Genomic DNA, 13,528 nt, shown 5'->3' on the forward strand with positions numbered 1-13,528 from the left:
TGCCACACCAACTGAGATCCGGCAGATCTACCTGGTAGAGCAGTAGCAGCTAGACCAATAGCGACGAGAGGACCAGGAAGAGCGAGAGCAGCTAGGCCAGCTGCAGCGTGAAGAACGTGAGCAAGAATTCCTGCAGCAGTAAATGAGATTAGAGATGGAAGTGGCTCGTATTCAAAGTTCCAACCCAACCCCTGCGCTAAGGCCAGAGGTAGGAACCACAACCCGGATTGGAAACAACCAGTTTGTGCAATTTGATGATACGCAATGTGATATTGATGGATATCTAAATGCCTTTGAGAAAATTTGCCACCTCAATGAGATTACCAAGAAAGACTGGGTGCGCTACTTGGGAGGAAAGCTCAGTGGTAGAGCATTTCAGGCATTGCAAGGGCTGTCCATGGAGACGTGCTCCCAGTTTGAGGAGGTGCGCAAAGCTTTGCTGAACCATTATGCCATTGGAGATGCACAATCAAAACCTGATGCAAGTGTCTCCCTCCTTTAATTAGGAAACTTGACAGTTCCGACACTTAGTAACTAAACAAATCTTTAAAAATTTATGGTTTTGACCTATATTGTGAACGTGCCCCAGGTGTGTGGACCCAAAGGGCTTGGATGTTTCACTTCTTTAAGTAACCTGTCCCTCCAGACACTGCTGTAAGCTATTCTAAGTATGATGGTGGGCAGTTCTCTTTAAAAAAAAAAAAAAAAAAAAAGTTAACCTATTAACAAATACATTTAAAGGTTATTTCTCTACAGGTCACCTAAAGTGTGCACTAAGCACAAATTGTATAATGTAAATTAAGTGTTTAGCTTTCATTATACGTGTTGCATTAGGCGTGCTTGCTCTATGAAGGAGTAAATGCCTACAACTAAATACAACTAACAGTATTCTAAAAGCTTAACACACAAGGGGGAAATGTGACTTGATATACCGCCTTTTTGAGGTTTTTGCAACTACATTCAAAGCGGTTTATGTACATTTAGGTACTTATTTTGTAGCGGTCGACACATCCCTCTCGCTGCTTACCCGCTATAGAACTACTAGGGAAAGGGAAATGAGACTTGATATACCGCCTTTCTGAGGTTTTTGCAACTACATTCAAAGCGATTTACATATATTCAGGTACTTATTTTGTACCAGGGGCAATGGAGGGTTAAGTGACTTACCCAGAGTCACAAGGAGCTGCAATGGGAATTGAACTCAGTTCCCCAGGCTCAAAGTCCACTGCACTAACCACTAGGCTATTCCTCCACTACTACTACGGCACAGACACGAGAGGACATGAAATGAGTTTGAAGGGGGCCAGACTCAAGAAAAATGTCAGGTATTTTTCACGGAAAGAGTAGTGGATGCTTGCATTGCCCTCCCGCGGGAGGTGGTGGAAATGAAAACGGTAATGGAATTCAAACATGCGTGGGATAAGCATAAAGGAATCCTGTGCAGAAGGAATGGATCCTCAGGAGCTTAGTCAAGATCGGGTGGCAGAGCCGGTGGTGGGCGGCAGGGCTGGTGGTTGGGAGGCGGGGATAGTGCTGGGCAGACTTATACGGTCTGTCCCAGAGCCAGTGGTGGGAGGCAGGGCTGGTGGTTGGGAAGCGGGGATAGCACTGGGCAGACTTATACGGTCTGTGCCAGAGCCGGTGGTGGGAGGCGGGGCTGGTGGTTGGGAGGCGGGGATAGTGCTGGGCAGACGTATACGGTCTGTGCCAGAGCCAGTGGTGGGAGGCGGGGCTGGTGGCTGGGAGGCGGGGATAGTGCTGGGCAGACTTATACGGTCTGTGCCAGAGCCGGTGGTGGGAGGCGGGGCTGGTGGTTGGGAGGCGGGGATAGTGCTGGGCAGACTTTATACGGTCTGTGCCAGAGCCAGTGGTGGGTGGCTGGGAGGCGGGGCTAGTGCTAGGCAGACTTATACAGTCTGTGCCCTGAACAGCACAGGTACAAATCAAAGTAGGGTATACACAAAAAGTAGCACATATGAGTTTATCTTGTTGGGCAGACTGGATGGACCGTGCAGGTCTTTTTCTGCCGTCATCTACTATGTTACTACTACTTATCACTTCTATAGCGCTACAAGGCATACATACATGAAAAAACAGTCCCTGCTCAAAGAGCTCACAATCTAAATTGGACAGGTAAACAGAACAATCCCAATCCAGGTCCCCCACACCAATCCTCATCCTATCTATGCAGACCACTCCGGAATGTCTCCAACCTCATTTCCATTCCCCTCCTCTCCCCTCCCCTTCTCATGCGCCCTATGGAATGCCCGATCTATCTGCAACAAACTCTCCTTTACCCATGACCTCTTCATCTCCCATTCTCTCCAACTCCTCGCCCTAACTGAAACCTGGCTCACCCCTGATGACTCTGCCTCAGTCGCGGCCCTATGCCATGGAGGCTCTCTCTTCTCCCATTCTCCCCGCCCAGTTGGCCACGGTGGCGGTGTCGGGTTACTACTTTCGCCCTCCTGCAGTTTTCAACCTCTCCTCCTACCGCAGTCTCACTGCTTCTCATCCTTTGAAGTTCACTCCATCCGTCTATTCTACCTGCTGCCACTCAGAGTTGCAGTCATGTACCGCCCCCCTGATAAGTCCCTATCTTCCTTCCTTACCGACTTCGATGCCTGGCTCTCCATTTTTCTTGAGCCCTCATCCCCATCCCTCATTCTCGGAGACTTTAACATACACGTTGATGACCAATCCGACCCTCACGCTTCTCAGTTCCTCACTCTAGCATCCTCCTTCAACCTCCAGCTATGCTCCACCACCCCTACTCACCGAGACGGCCACTGTCTTGACCTCGTCCTCTCCTCTACCTGCTCACCCTCCAATTTCTGCACCTCAGCTCTTCCTCCCTCTGTCCATCACCTGATCACCTTCACACCATCACCCTCCCCTGCAGTCCCGCCCAACACTAACCACTACTTCCAGGAATTTCCAGGCTGTCAACCCTCTCACCTTATCCTCCATTATCTCTAATCTCCTCCCTTCCATCATGTCCTCCGAGTCTGTCGACAAGGCTGTCTCCGCTTACAATGCCACTCTCTCCTCTGGACACCCTTGCACCATCCATCTTCCGTCCCACAAGACGTACTAATCCTCAGCCCTGGCTGACCCCTTGCATCCGTTACCTTCGCTCCTGCGCCCGATCTGCTGAACGCCTGTGGAGGAAATCTCGTACCCATTCAGATTTCCTTCATTACAAATTCATGCTATCCTCCTTCCAGTCCTCCTTATTCCTTGCCAAATAGGACCATTACAACCAATTGACCAATTCTCTTAGCGCCAACCCTCGTCGTCTCTTCGCCACCCTTAACTCCCTCCTCAAAGTGCTCTCCGCTCCCACCCCCCCTCACTCTCACCTCAATCACTTGCTGACTACTTCCGCGACAAGGTGCAAAAGATCAACCTTGAGTTCACTACCAAGGCACCTCTTCCTCTTCACCCTTCAACCCTCTCCCTCAACCAACCAACCCAGGCCTCTTTCTCCTCCTTTCCTGATATCACCGAGGAGGAAACCGCCCGCCTTCTTTTCTCCTCGAAATGCACCACTTGTTCCTCTGATCCCATCCCCACCAACTTACTTAACACCATCTCTCATACTGTCACCCCCTCTATCTGTCATATCCTCAACCTCTCTCTCTCCACTGCAACTGTACCTAACACCTTCAAGCACGCCGTAGTCACACCTCTCCTCAAAAAAACATCACTTGACCCTACCAGTCCCTCCAACTACCGCCCCATCTCCCTCCTACCCTTCCTCTCCAAAATACTTGAGCGTGCTGTTCACAGCCGCTGCCTTGATTTTCTCTCCTCTCATGCCATCCTCGATCCGCTTCAATCCGGTTTTCGCCCTCTACACTCGACAGAAACGGCACTCTCTAAAGTCTGTAATGACCTGTTCCTTGCCAAATCCAGAGGCCACTACTCCATCCTCATCCTCCTTGATCTATCCGCTGCTTTTGATACTGTCGATCATGATTTACTTCTTGCCACACTGTCCTCATTTGGGTTCCAGGGTTCTGTTCTCTCCTGGTTCTCCTCCTATCTCTCCCACCGCACCTTCAGAGTACACTCTCATGGATCTTCCTCCACCTCCATCCCGCTCTCTGTTGGAGTTCCCCAGGGATCTGTCCTTGGACCCCTTCTTTTTCAATCTACACCTCTTCCCTGGACTCACTGATCTCATCTCATGGTTTCCAGTATCATCTCTATGCTGACGACACCCAGCTATATCTCTCCACACCAGACATCACTGCGGAGACCCAGGCCAAGGTATCGGCCTGCTTATCCGACATTGCTGCATGGATGTCCAACCACCACCTGAAACTGAACATGTCCAATCTGAGCTTATCGTCTTTCCACCAAAACCCACTTCTCCTCTTCCTCCACTCTCTATCTCAGTTGATGGCACCCTCATCCTCCCCGTTTCATCTGCCCGCAACCTCGGAGTCATCTTCGACTCCTCCCTCTCCTTCTCTGCGCATATCCAGCAGATAGCCAAGTCCTGTCGCTTCTTTCTCTTTAACATCAGCAAAATTCGCCCTTTCCTCTCTGAGCACACCACCCGTACTCTCGTCCACGATCTCATTACCTCTTGCCTTGACTACTGCAACCTACTCCTCACTGGCCTCCCACTTAGCCATCTATCCCCCTTTCAATCCGTTCAGAACTCTGCTGCACGTCTTATATTCCGCCTGAACCGATAGATACCGCAAACAGTTCAAGCTTCTCCTTCTTACCTACAAATGCACTCAGTCTGCAGCCCCTCATTACCCCTTACGTTCCCGCCTGTAACCTCCGCTCACAGGACAAATCCCTCCTCTCGGTACCCTTCTCCACCACCGCCAACTCCAGGCTCCGCTCATTCTGCCTCACCTCACCCTATGCTTGGAATCAACTTCCTGAGCCAAGCCCCCTCCCTACCCATCTTCAAATCCTTGCTCAAAGCCCACCTCTTCAATGTTGCTTTCAGCACCTAACCTTTATACCTTTCAGGAAATCTAGACTGCCCCTATTTGACTGACTGCACATTTGTCCTTTAGATTGTAAGCTCCTTGAGCAGGGACTGTCCTTCTGTGTTAAATTGTACAGCGCTGCGTAACCCTAGTAGCGCTTTAGAAATGTCAAGTAGTAGTAGTATAAGAGGTAAGGGAATTAAAGAGGAGGGGATAGAAGGGTACAGGGTAAGTGAGTAGTAGAACATTATAGACTACCTCCTCTCAGTACCCTTCTCCACCATCGCCAACTCCAGGCTCCGCTCATTCTGCCTCGCCTCACCCTATGCTTGGAATAAACTTCCTGAGCCCTTAAGCCAAGCCCCCTCCCTACCCATCTTCAAGTCTTTGCTTAAAGCCCACCTCTTCAATGCTGCGTTCGGCACCTAACCCTTACCGTTCAGTGAATCCAGACTGCCCCAATTTGACTGCCCCTATCGGACCGACCGTTCACTTGTCTATTAGATTGTAAGCTCTTTGAGCAGGGACTGTCTCTCTTTGTTAAATTGTACAGCGCTGCGTAACCCTAGTAGCGCTCTAGAAATGTTAAGTAGTAGTAGTAGTATTACATATAGCAGTGATTTAACCAGAGCTGAGATTGTGATGTCATAATGCCTCATTCCACCAATGCCTAAGAGCCAACCTCATCAGTGATGTCACAATGGCTTGACTGTCCTATACTTGGCTCATAGCAGTGATTTAACCAGAGCTGAGATTGTGATGTCATAATGCCTCATTCCACCAATGCCTAAGAGCCAACCTCATCAGTGATGTCACAATGGCTCGACTGTCCTATACTTGGCCCACTTCCCCCCTTAGTGTGAAGAGTTTCAGTCTCTGGTATCCAGAGCTGAGATTGTGATGTCATAATGCCTCATTCCACCAATGCCTAAGAGCCAACCTCATCAGTGATGTCACAATGGCTTGACTGTCCTATACTTGGTTCATAGCAGTGATTTAACCAGAGCTGAGATTGTGATGTCATAATGCCTCATTCCACCAATGCCTAAGAGCCAACCTCATCAGTGATGTCACAATGGCTTGACTGTCCTACACTTGGCTCATAGCAGTGATTTAACCAGAGCTGACATTGTGATGTCATAATGCCTCATTCCACCAATGCCTAAGAGCCAACCTCATCAGTGATGTCACAATGGCTTGATTGTCCTATATTTGGCCCACTTCCCCCCTTAGTGTGAAGAGTTTCAGTCTCTGGTATCCAGAGCTGAGATTGTGATGTCATAATGCCTCATTCCACCAATGCCTAAGAGCCAACCTCATCAGTGATGTCACAATGGCTCGACTGTCCTATACTTGGCCCACTTCCCCCCTTAGTGTGAAGAGTTTCAGTCTCTGGTATCCAGAGCTGAGATTGTGATGTCATAATGCCTCATTCCACCAATGCCTAAGAGCCAACCTCATCAGTGATGTCACAATGGCTTGATTGTCCTATATTTGTCTCACTCTTGTCTATTAGATTGTAAGCTCCTTGAGCTGGGACTGTCTCTCTTTGTTAAACTGTACAGCGCTGCGTAACCCTAGTAGCACTCTAGAAATGTTAAATAGTAGTAGTAGTAGACTAGTGCCTAAATGCAGTTACGCACATTCCATGTTTTATTTTGATTTCTATTGATAACCTTAAGAGTGGACTAACACGGCTACCACACTCCTGCACATAACTATAAATTAGGACCACTCTGTGCCAAGTCACAACTGCTACAATTCTATATTACCCGCATGAAAAGGTGCATAAATTTGCAAACACATTTAGAGCAGCTCAAAAAACCTGCTCTTGAAAATAAATCCCTAAAAGTGATGCTCGCACCACCTTAGCCTTAAAACTCCAATTTCTCCCCCCTGAAGAGAAACGGTTTCAGCTCTGGCCGGGCCTAAGTTCAGAAACCACTTTATGAGGGACGTAGGGAGGCGCTGGAGCCCGAGCAAGCCCACCCTCCCCGTCCTTACCGTGCTTCGAGCATAGGCGGAAAGCAGATCCCCACCGCTGCCCCTCACCGGCACCGCCGAAACCCTCCCAGTGAGCGCGTCTCTCACCAGCACCGCCGCCATATTCGCGCCCGCTCTGCGCAGCCGCAGTAATAATCCAGACAGAGCAACCGCGCGCGCGCGCGCGCGACCAATCCGTCAGCTGTCTACCGTCAGTGACGTAAGAAGCCCAATAGCAATGAGGATGTGACGCGCATCAAACCCCAGTCACGTGGCTGGAGGGAGGGGAGGGGCAGCCCCAGGAGGGTTTTTATGATGGACTGCGTCGTGTGACAATCTGGGCTAAAGGCAATGGGCGGAGCTTCCGCCATATTGAGTGACCCTAAATATTCGCATATCAAAACCAATAGCAAACTTGTTGTCAGGTTTGTATTATTTTAGTAGAGAGGTGTGGGAGCCGTGTTAGTCCACGCTTAAAGGTTATCAATAGAAATCAAACAAAATCAAACATGGAAAAGAAAATAAGATGATACATTTTTTTATTGGACATAACTTAATACATTTCTTGATTAGCTTTCGAAGGTTGCCCTTCTTCCTCAGATCGGAAATAAGCAAATGTGCTAGCTGACAGTGTATATAAGTGAAAACATTCAAGCATTACTATGACAGTAAAATAGATACTATTGGAGATTCTACATGGAATGTTGCTGCTATTGGAGATTCTACATGGAATGTTGCTACCATTGGAGATTCTACATAGAATGTTGCTACTATTGGACATTCTACATGGAATGTTGCTATTCCACTAGCAACATTCCTGTGCAGGCTTCTGTTTCTGTGAGTCTGACGTACGTGCAGGACGTCAGACTCACAGAAGCAGAAGCGTGCGCGGCCACATTGGTGATCTACAAGGGCCGACTTCTACATGGAATGTTGCTAGTGGAATAGCAACATTCCATGTAGAATCTATAGAAATCAAACAAAATAAAACATGGAAAAGAAAATAAGATGATACCTTTTTTATTGGACATAACTTAATACATTTCTTGATTAGCTTTCGAAGGTTGCCCTTCTTCCTCAGATCGGAAATAAGCAAATGTGCTAGCTGACAGTGTATATAAGTGAAAACATTCAAGCATTACTATGACAGTCTGACAGGGTAGGAGGATGGGGGTGGGTAAGAGGTATGCATGGGGACATCAAAGCATATCATTGATATTCTAACAGGGTGGGTGTGGAAAGGTGAGGGGAGGGTGATCAACAGAGACATACAGCTTTATGGTTTATAATGGGCTAGGAACCCCAGATCCTTGTTAAGTCCTTTCTGTTGGGTGTTAAAATATTCAATCATTCTGACTTCAAAGGTCTTACGTTCTTGTATGGTTTTAAAGTTACCTTTGAGGATTCTCACTGTGAAATCACTGGTACAGTGTCCTTGTCCTGTAAAATGTTGACCAACAGGCGTGGGAACCCTGCTGGCACCAGTATTGTTCATATGATGTCTATGTAAATTGAATCTTGTCTTAAGCATCTGGCCTGTTTCTACAATATAGCATTATTTTATTATTTTAGTAAACCTCCTTGGTTTTTGCAGACTTTTTTTTTAGGAGGGGATGGGAGTGGTTTAGGGAGTTTTTGAGGGGTCTAGGAAGGGGCAGAGGATTATATTCAAAATGTATTTTGTCAGTGCTCCAGAGCTTGCTTTCTTATTTACAGTACAAAATTACAGTTCCCTGGACACAATGAAGCAGTTTGCTCACTGTTATGAGTGTTCAGCGCCTATACCCGTCCCACGTTTGGCTCTCATGCAGTCCCATGGTTTAGTTGTGTGTGAGCTGCTTGAGTGAAGCTCATCCTCCAGAATGGCCAAATCTCAACCAGATTTTCTGCATCAAGGCCAGCTCAAGTGTATCTAACACCCTAGGCTGTGTGAACCTGCCGCCGCCACCACCACCAATCCCCCCCCCCCCCCTCCCATTTAAAATTTTTGAAAACTAATATGAAAAAAGTTGCACTAAAAACAAATTGATTATCCAGGCCAGCATCTCTCCCCTTCCTTCCCAAGGCTTCTGCTTCCCTCTTCAGGTCTAGTACATAAGCACTGCCACGCTGGGAAAAAAAACAAAGGTCCATCAAGCCCAGCACTCTGTCTCCGACAGCGGCCAATCCAGGCCCCAAGATCCTGGCAAAAACCCAAAATTGAATAATGGTTGGGTTCTGGATATCCCTCATTTCTTCCTTCCATGCTTTTCTCTCTCTCTCTCTCTCTCTCTCTCTCTCTCTCTCTCTCTCACACACACATTGAGCTACTGAAAAAGGTGCAAGCAGGCTGCCCACACAATTGCCAGTCAAAGGCAACCTGGCTTAATCACTGCCACAGACAGCAAAAACACATTTGGAGAACATAAGGGGGAGAAAGTGTATGATCAAAGGGGTGGGGAAGAACACAACTAGGCTCTTTGGCACTGGAGAAGGGTGGGGTATGGTATGTCTGATTTCAAGCATCGCTAAAATTCTGTCATTTTAGGTGGCTGCCTAGGGCTAAGCCAGCCCTGTTCCACATGTACAAGCTGCAGAGGCTCAGCTACATAGTAAATGACGGCAGATAAAGACCTTAAAGGTCCATCCAGTCTGCCCAACAAGATAAACTCATTTTACATGGTATGTGATACTTTATATGTATACCCAAGTTTGATTTGTCCTTGCCTTTCTCAGGGCATAGACCATAGAAGTCTGCCCAGCACTGTTCCTGTACTAACAGTTCTGAAGCTAACATTTAAGTCCCTTAAAATTTACACTCCAACGGATCCCTATCTATTCAGCCACGATCAGGGCGCAGACCATAGAAGTCTACCCTGCACTGTTTTTACTCTCCAAATACTGGCGTTGTCACCCAATCTCCGCTAAGAGTCCATAGATCCATTCCTTCTAAACAGGATTCCTTTATAGTAACATAGTAAAAGAAAGACCTGTACAATCCATCCAGTCTGCCCAACAAGATAAACTCGTATTCACTACTTTATATGTATACCTGACCTTGATTTGTCCTTGCCATTTTCAGGGCATAGACCGTAGATGTCTGCCCAGCACTAGCCCCGCCTCACAATCTCATAAGTACATAAGTAGTGCCATACTGGGAAAGACCAAAGGTCCATCTAGCCCAGCATCCTGTCACCGACAGTGGCCAATCCAGGTCAAGGGCACCTGGCACGCTCCCCAAACGTAAAAACATTCCAGACAAGTTATACCTAAAAATGCGGAATTTTTCCAAGTCCATTTAATAGCGGTCTATGGACTTGTCCTTTAGGAATCTATCTAACCCCTTTTTAAACTCCGTCAAGCTAACCGCCCGTACCACGTTCTCCGGCAACGAATTCCAGAGTCTAATTACACGTTGGGTGAAGAAAAATTTTCTCCGATTCGTTTTAAATTTACCACACTGTAGCTTCAACTCATGCCCTCTAGTCCTAGTATTTTTGGATAGCGTGAACAGTCGCTTCACATCCACCCGATCCATTCCACTCATTATTTTATACACTTCTATCATATCTCCCCTCAGCCGTCTCTTCTCCAAGCTGAAAAGCCCTAGCCTTCTCAGCCTCTCTTCATAGGAAAGTCGTCCCATCCCCACTATCATTTTCGTCGCCCTTCGCTGTACCTTTTCCAATTCTACTATATCTTTTTTGAGATACGGAGACCAGTACTGAACACAATACTCCAGGTGCGGTCGCACCATGGAGCGATACAACGGCATTATAACATCCGCACACCTGGACTCCATACCCTTCCTAATAACACCCAACATTCTATTCGCTTTCCTAGCCGCAGCAGCACACTGAGCAGAAGGTTTCAGCGTATCATCGACGACGACACCCAGATCCCTTTCTTGATCCGTAACTCCTAACGCGGAACCTTGCAAGACGTAGCTATAATTCGGGTTCCTCTTACCCACATGCATCACTTTGCACTTGTCAACATTGAACTTCATCTGCCACTTGCACGCCCATTCTCCCAGTCTCGCAAGGTCCTCCTGTAATCGTTCACATTCCTCCTGCGACTTGACGACCCTGAATAATTTTGTGTCATCGGCGAATTTAATTACCTCACTAGTTATTCCCATCTCTAGGTCATTTATAAATACATTAAAAAGCAACGGACCCAGCACAGACCCCTGCGGGACCCCACTAACTACCCTCCTCCACTGAGAATACTGGCCACGCAATCCTACTCTCTGCTTCCTATCTTTCAACCAGTTCTTAATCCATAATAATACCCTACCTCCGATTCCATGACTCTGCAATTTCTTCAGGAGTCTTTCGTGCGGCACTTTGTCAAACGCCTTCTGAAAATCCAGATATACAATATCAACCGGCTCCCCATTGTCCACATGTTTGCTTACCCCCTCAAAAAAATGCATTAGATTGGTGAGGCAAGACTTCCCTTCACTAAATCCGTGCTGACTTTGTCTCATCAGTCCATGTTTTTGTATATGCTCTGCAATTTTATTCTTAATAATAGCCTCCACCATCTTGCCCGGCACCGACGTCAGACTCACCGGTCTATAATTTCCCGGATCTCCTCTGGAACCCTTCTTAAAAATCGGAGTAACATTGGCTACCCTCCAGTCTTCCGGTACTACACTCGATTTTAGGGACAGATTGCATATTTCTAACAGTAGCTCCGCAAGTTCATTTTTTAGTTCTATTAATACTCTGGGATGAATACCATCAGGTCCCGGTGATTTACTACTCTTCAGCTTGCTGAACTGACCCATTACATCCTCCAAGGTTACAGAGAATTTGTTTAGTTTCTCCGACTCCCCCGCTTCAAATATTCTTTCCGGCACCGGTGTCCCCCCCAAATCCTCCTCGGTGAAGACCGAAGCAAAGAATTCATTTAATTTCTCCGCTACGGCTTTGTCCTCCTTGATCGCCCCTTTAACACCATTTTCGTCCAGCGGCCCAACCGACTCTTTGGCCGGTTTCCTGCTTTTAATGTATCTAAAAAAATTTTTACTATGTATTTTTGCTTCCAACGCTAATTTCTTCTCAAAGTCCTTTTTTGCCCTCCTTATCTCCGCTTTGCATTTGGCTTGGCATTCCTTATGATCTATCCTGTTACTTTCAGTTGGTTCTCTTCTCCACTTTCTGAAGGATTGTTTTTTGGCTCTAATGATTTCCTTTATCTTACTGTTTAGCCACGCCGGCTGACGTTTAGTCTTTTTTCCCTTTTTTCTAATACGTGGAATATATTTGTCCTGAACCTCCAGGATGGTGTTTTTAAACAGCATCCACGCCTGATGCAAGTTTTTTACTCTGCGAGCTGCTCCTTTCAGTCTTTTTTTCACCATTTTTCTCATTTTGTCGTAATCACCTTTTCTATAGTTAAACGCTAGCGTACTTGATTTCCTAGTTTCACTTCCTTCAATGCCAATATCAAAACCGATCATATTATGATCACTGTTATCAAGCGGCCCTCGTATCGTTACCCCCTGCACTAGATCATGAGCACCACTAAGGACTAAGTCTAGTATTTTTCCTTCTCTTGTCGGCTCTTGAACTAGCTGTTCCATGAAGCTGTCCTTGATTTCATCAAGAAATCTTATGTCCCTTGCGTGTACAGATGTTACATTAACCCAGTCTATATGCGGGTAATTGAAATCCCCCATTATTATTGTGTTGCCCAGTTTGTTTGCGTCCCTGATTTCCTTTAACATTTCCGCATCCGTCTGTTCGTCCTGGCCAGGCGGACGGTAGTACACTCCTATCACTATCCTTTTCCCCTTTGCTAAGCTTCTGAGGATCAATTGCTTTTGAACAGGATGCCTTTATGTTTATCCCACGCATTTTTTAATTCCGTTACCGTTTTCATCTCCACCACCTCCTGCAGGAAGGTATTCCACCACTCTCTCTGTGAAAAAATACTTCCTGAAAGTTTTCCTGAGTCTGCCTCCCTTCAACCTCATTTAATGTCCTCTAGTTCTACCACCTTCTCATCTCCAGAAAAGGTTTGTTTGCGGATTAATACCTTTCAAATATTTGAACGTCTGTATCATATTAACCCTGTTTCTCCTTTCCTCCAGGGTATACATGTTCAGGTCAGCAAGTCTCTCCTCATACTTTTTTTTAATGCAAATCCCATACAATTTTGTAGTTTTTCTTTGCACCACTTTAATTCTTTTTACATCCTTAGCAAGATACGATCTCCAATCCAGTTCAGCACGTTGGGTCCTATCTTCAGCCTGTCAAGTTTTTTCAAGAGCCTCCTGTGGGGAACCGTGTCAAAGGCTTTGCTGAAATCTAAGTAGATTACATCTATAGCACATCCTTGATTCAATTCTCTGGTCACCCAGTCAAAGAATTCAATGAGATTCGTTTGGCAAGATTTACCTTTAGTAAAACCATGTCTCAGATCCTGCAACTTATTGGATTCCAGAAAATTCACTATCTTTTCCTTCAGCATCACTTCCATTACTTTTGAAATAACCAAAGTGAGGCTTACTGGCCTGTAATTTCCATCTTCTTCCTTATCACCACTTTTGTGAAGAGAGGCCACATCTGCTCTTCTTCAATCCCACGGAACCTCCC

General features: G+C 46.5%; 1 protein-coding gene across 1 annotated transcript in view; it reads right to left on the bottom strand.

Moving 5' to 3' along the window:
- The window catches only part of SDE2 (SDE2 telomere maintenance homolog), a 59,735-nt gene extending 52,658 nt beyond the window's left edge, over positions 1-7,077 (bottom strand). Inside the window, exon 1 of the mRNA XM_030195718.1 lies at positions 6,963-7,077. Within this exon, the coding sequence (XP_030051578.1) occupies positions 6,963-7,064 (102 nt within the window). The 5' untranslated portion in view covers positions 7,065-7,077. The remainder of the gene's footprint in view (positions 1-6,962) is intronic.
- Positions 7,078-13,528: the final 6,451 nt, after the last annotated feature.

This window comes from Microcaecilia unicolor, chromosome 3, assembly GCF_901765095.1.
Source record: "Microcaecilia unicolor chromosome 3, aMicUni1.1, whole genome shotgun sequence".
In the NCBI taxonomy this organism is placed as follows: domain Eukaryota; kingdom Metazoa; phylum Chordata; class Amphibia; order Gymnophiona; family Siphonopidae; genus Microcaecilia; species Microcaecilia unicolor.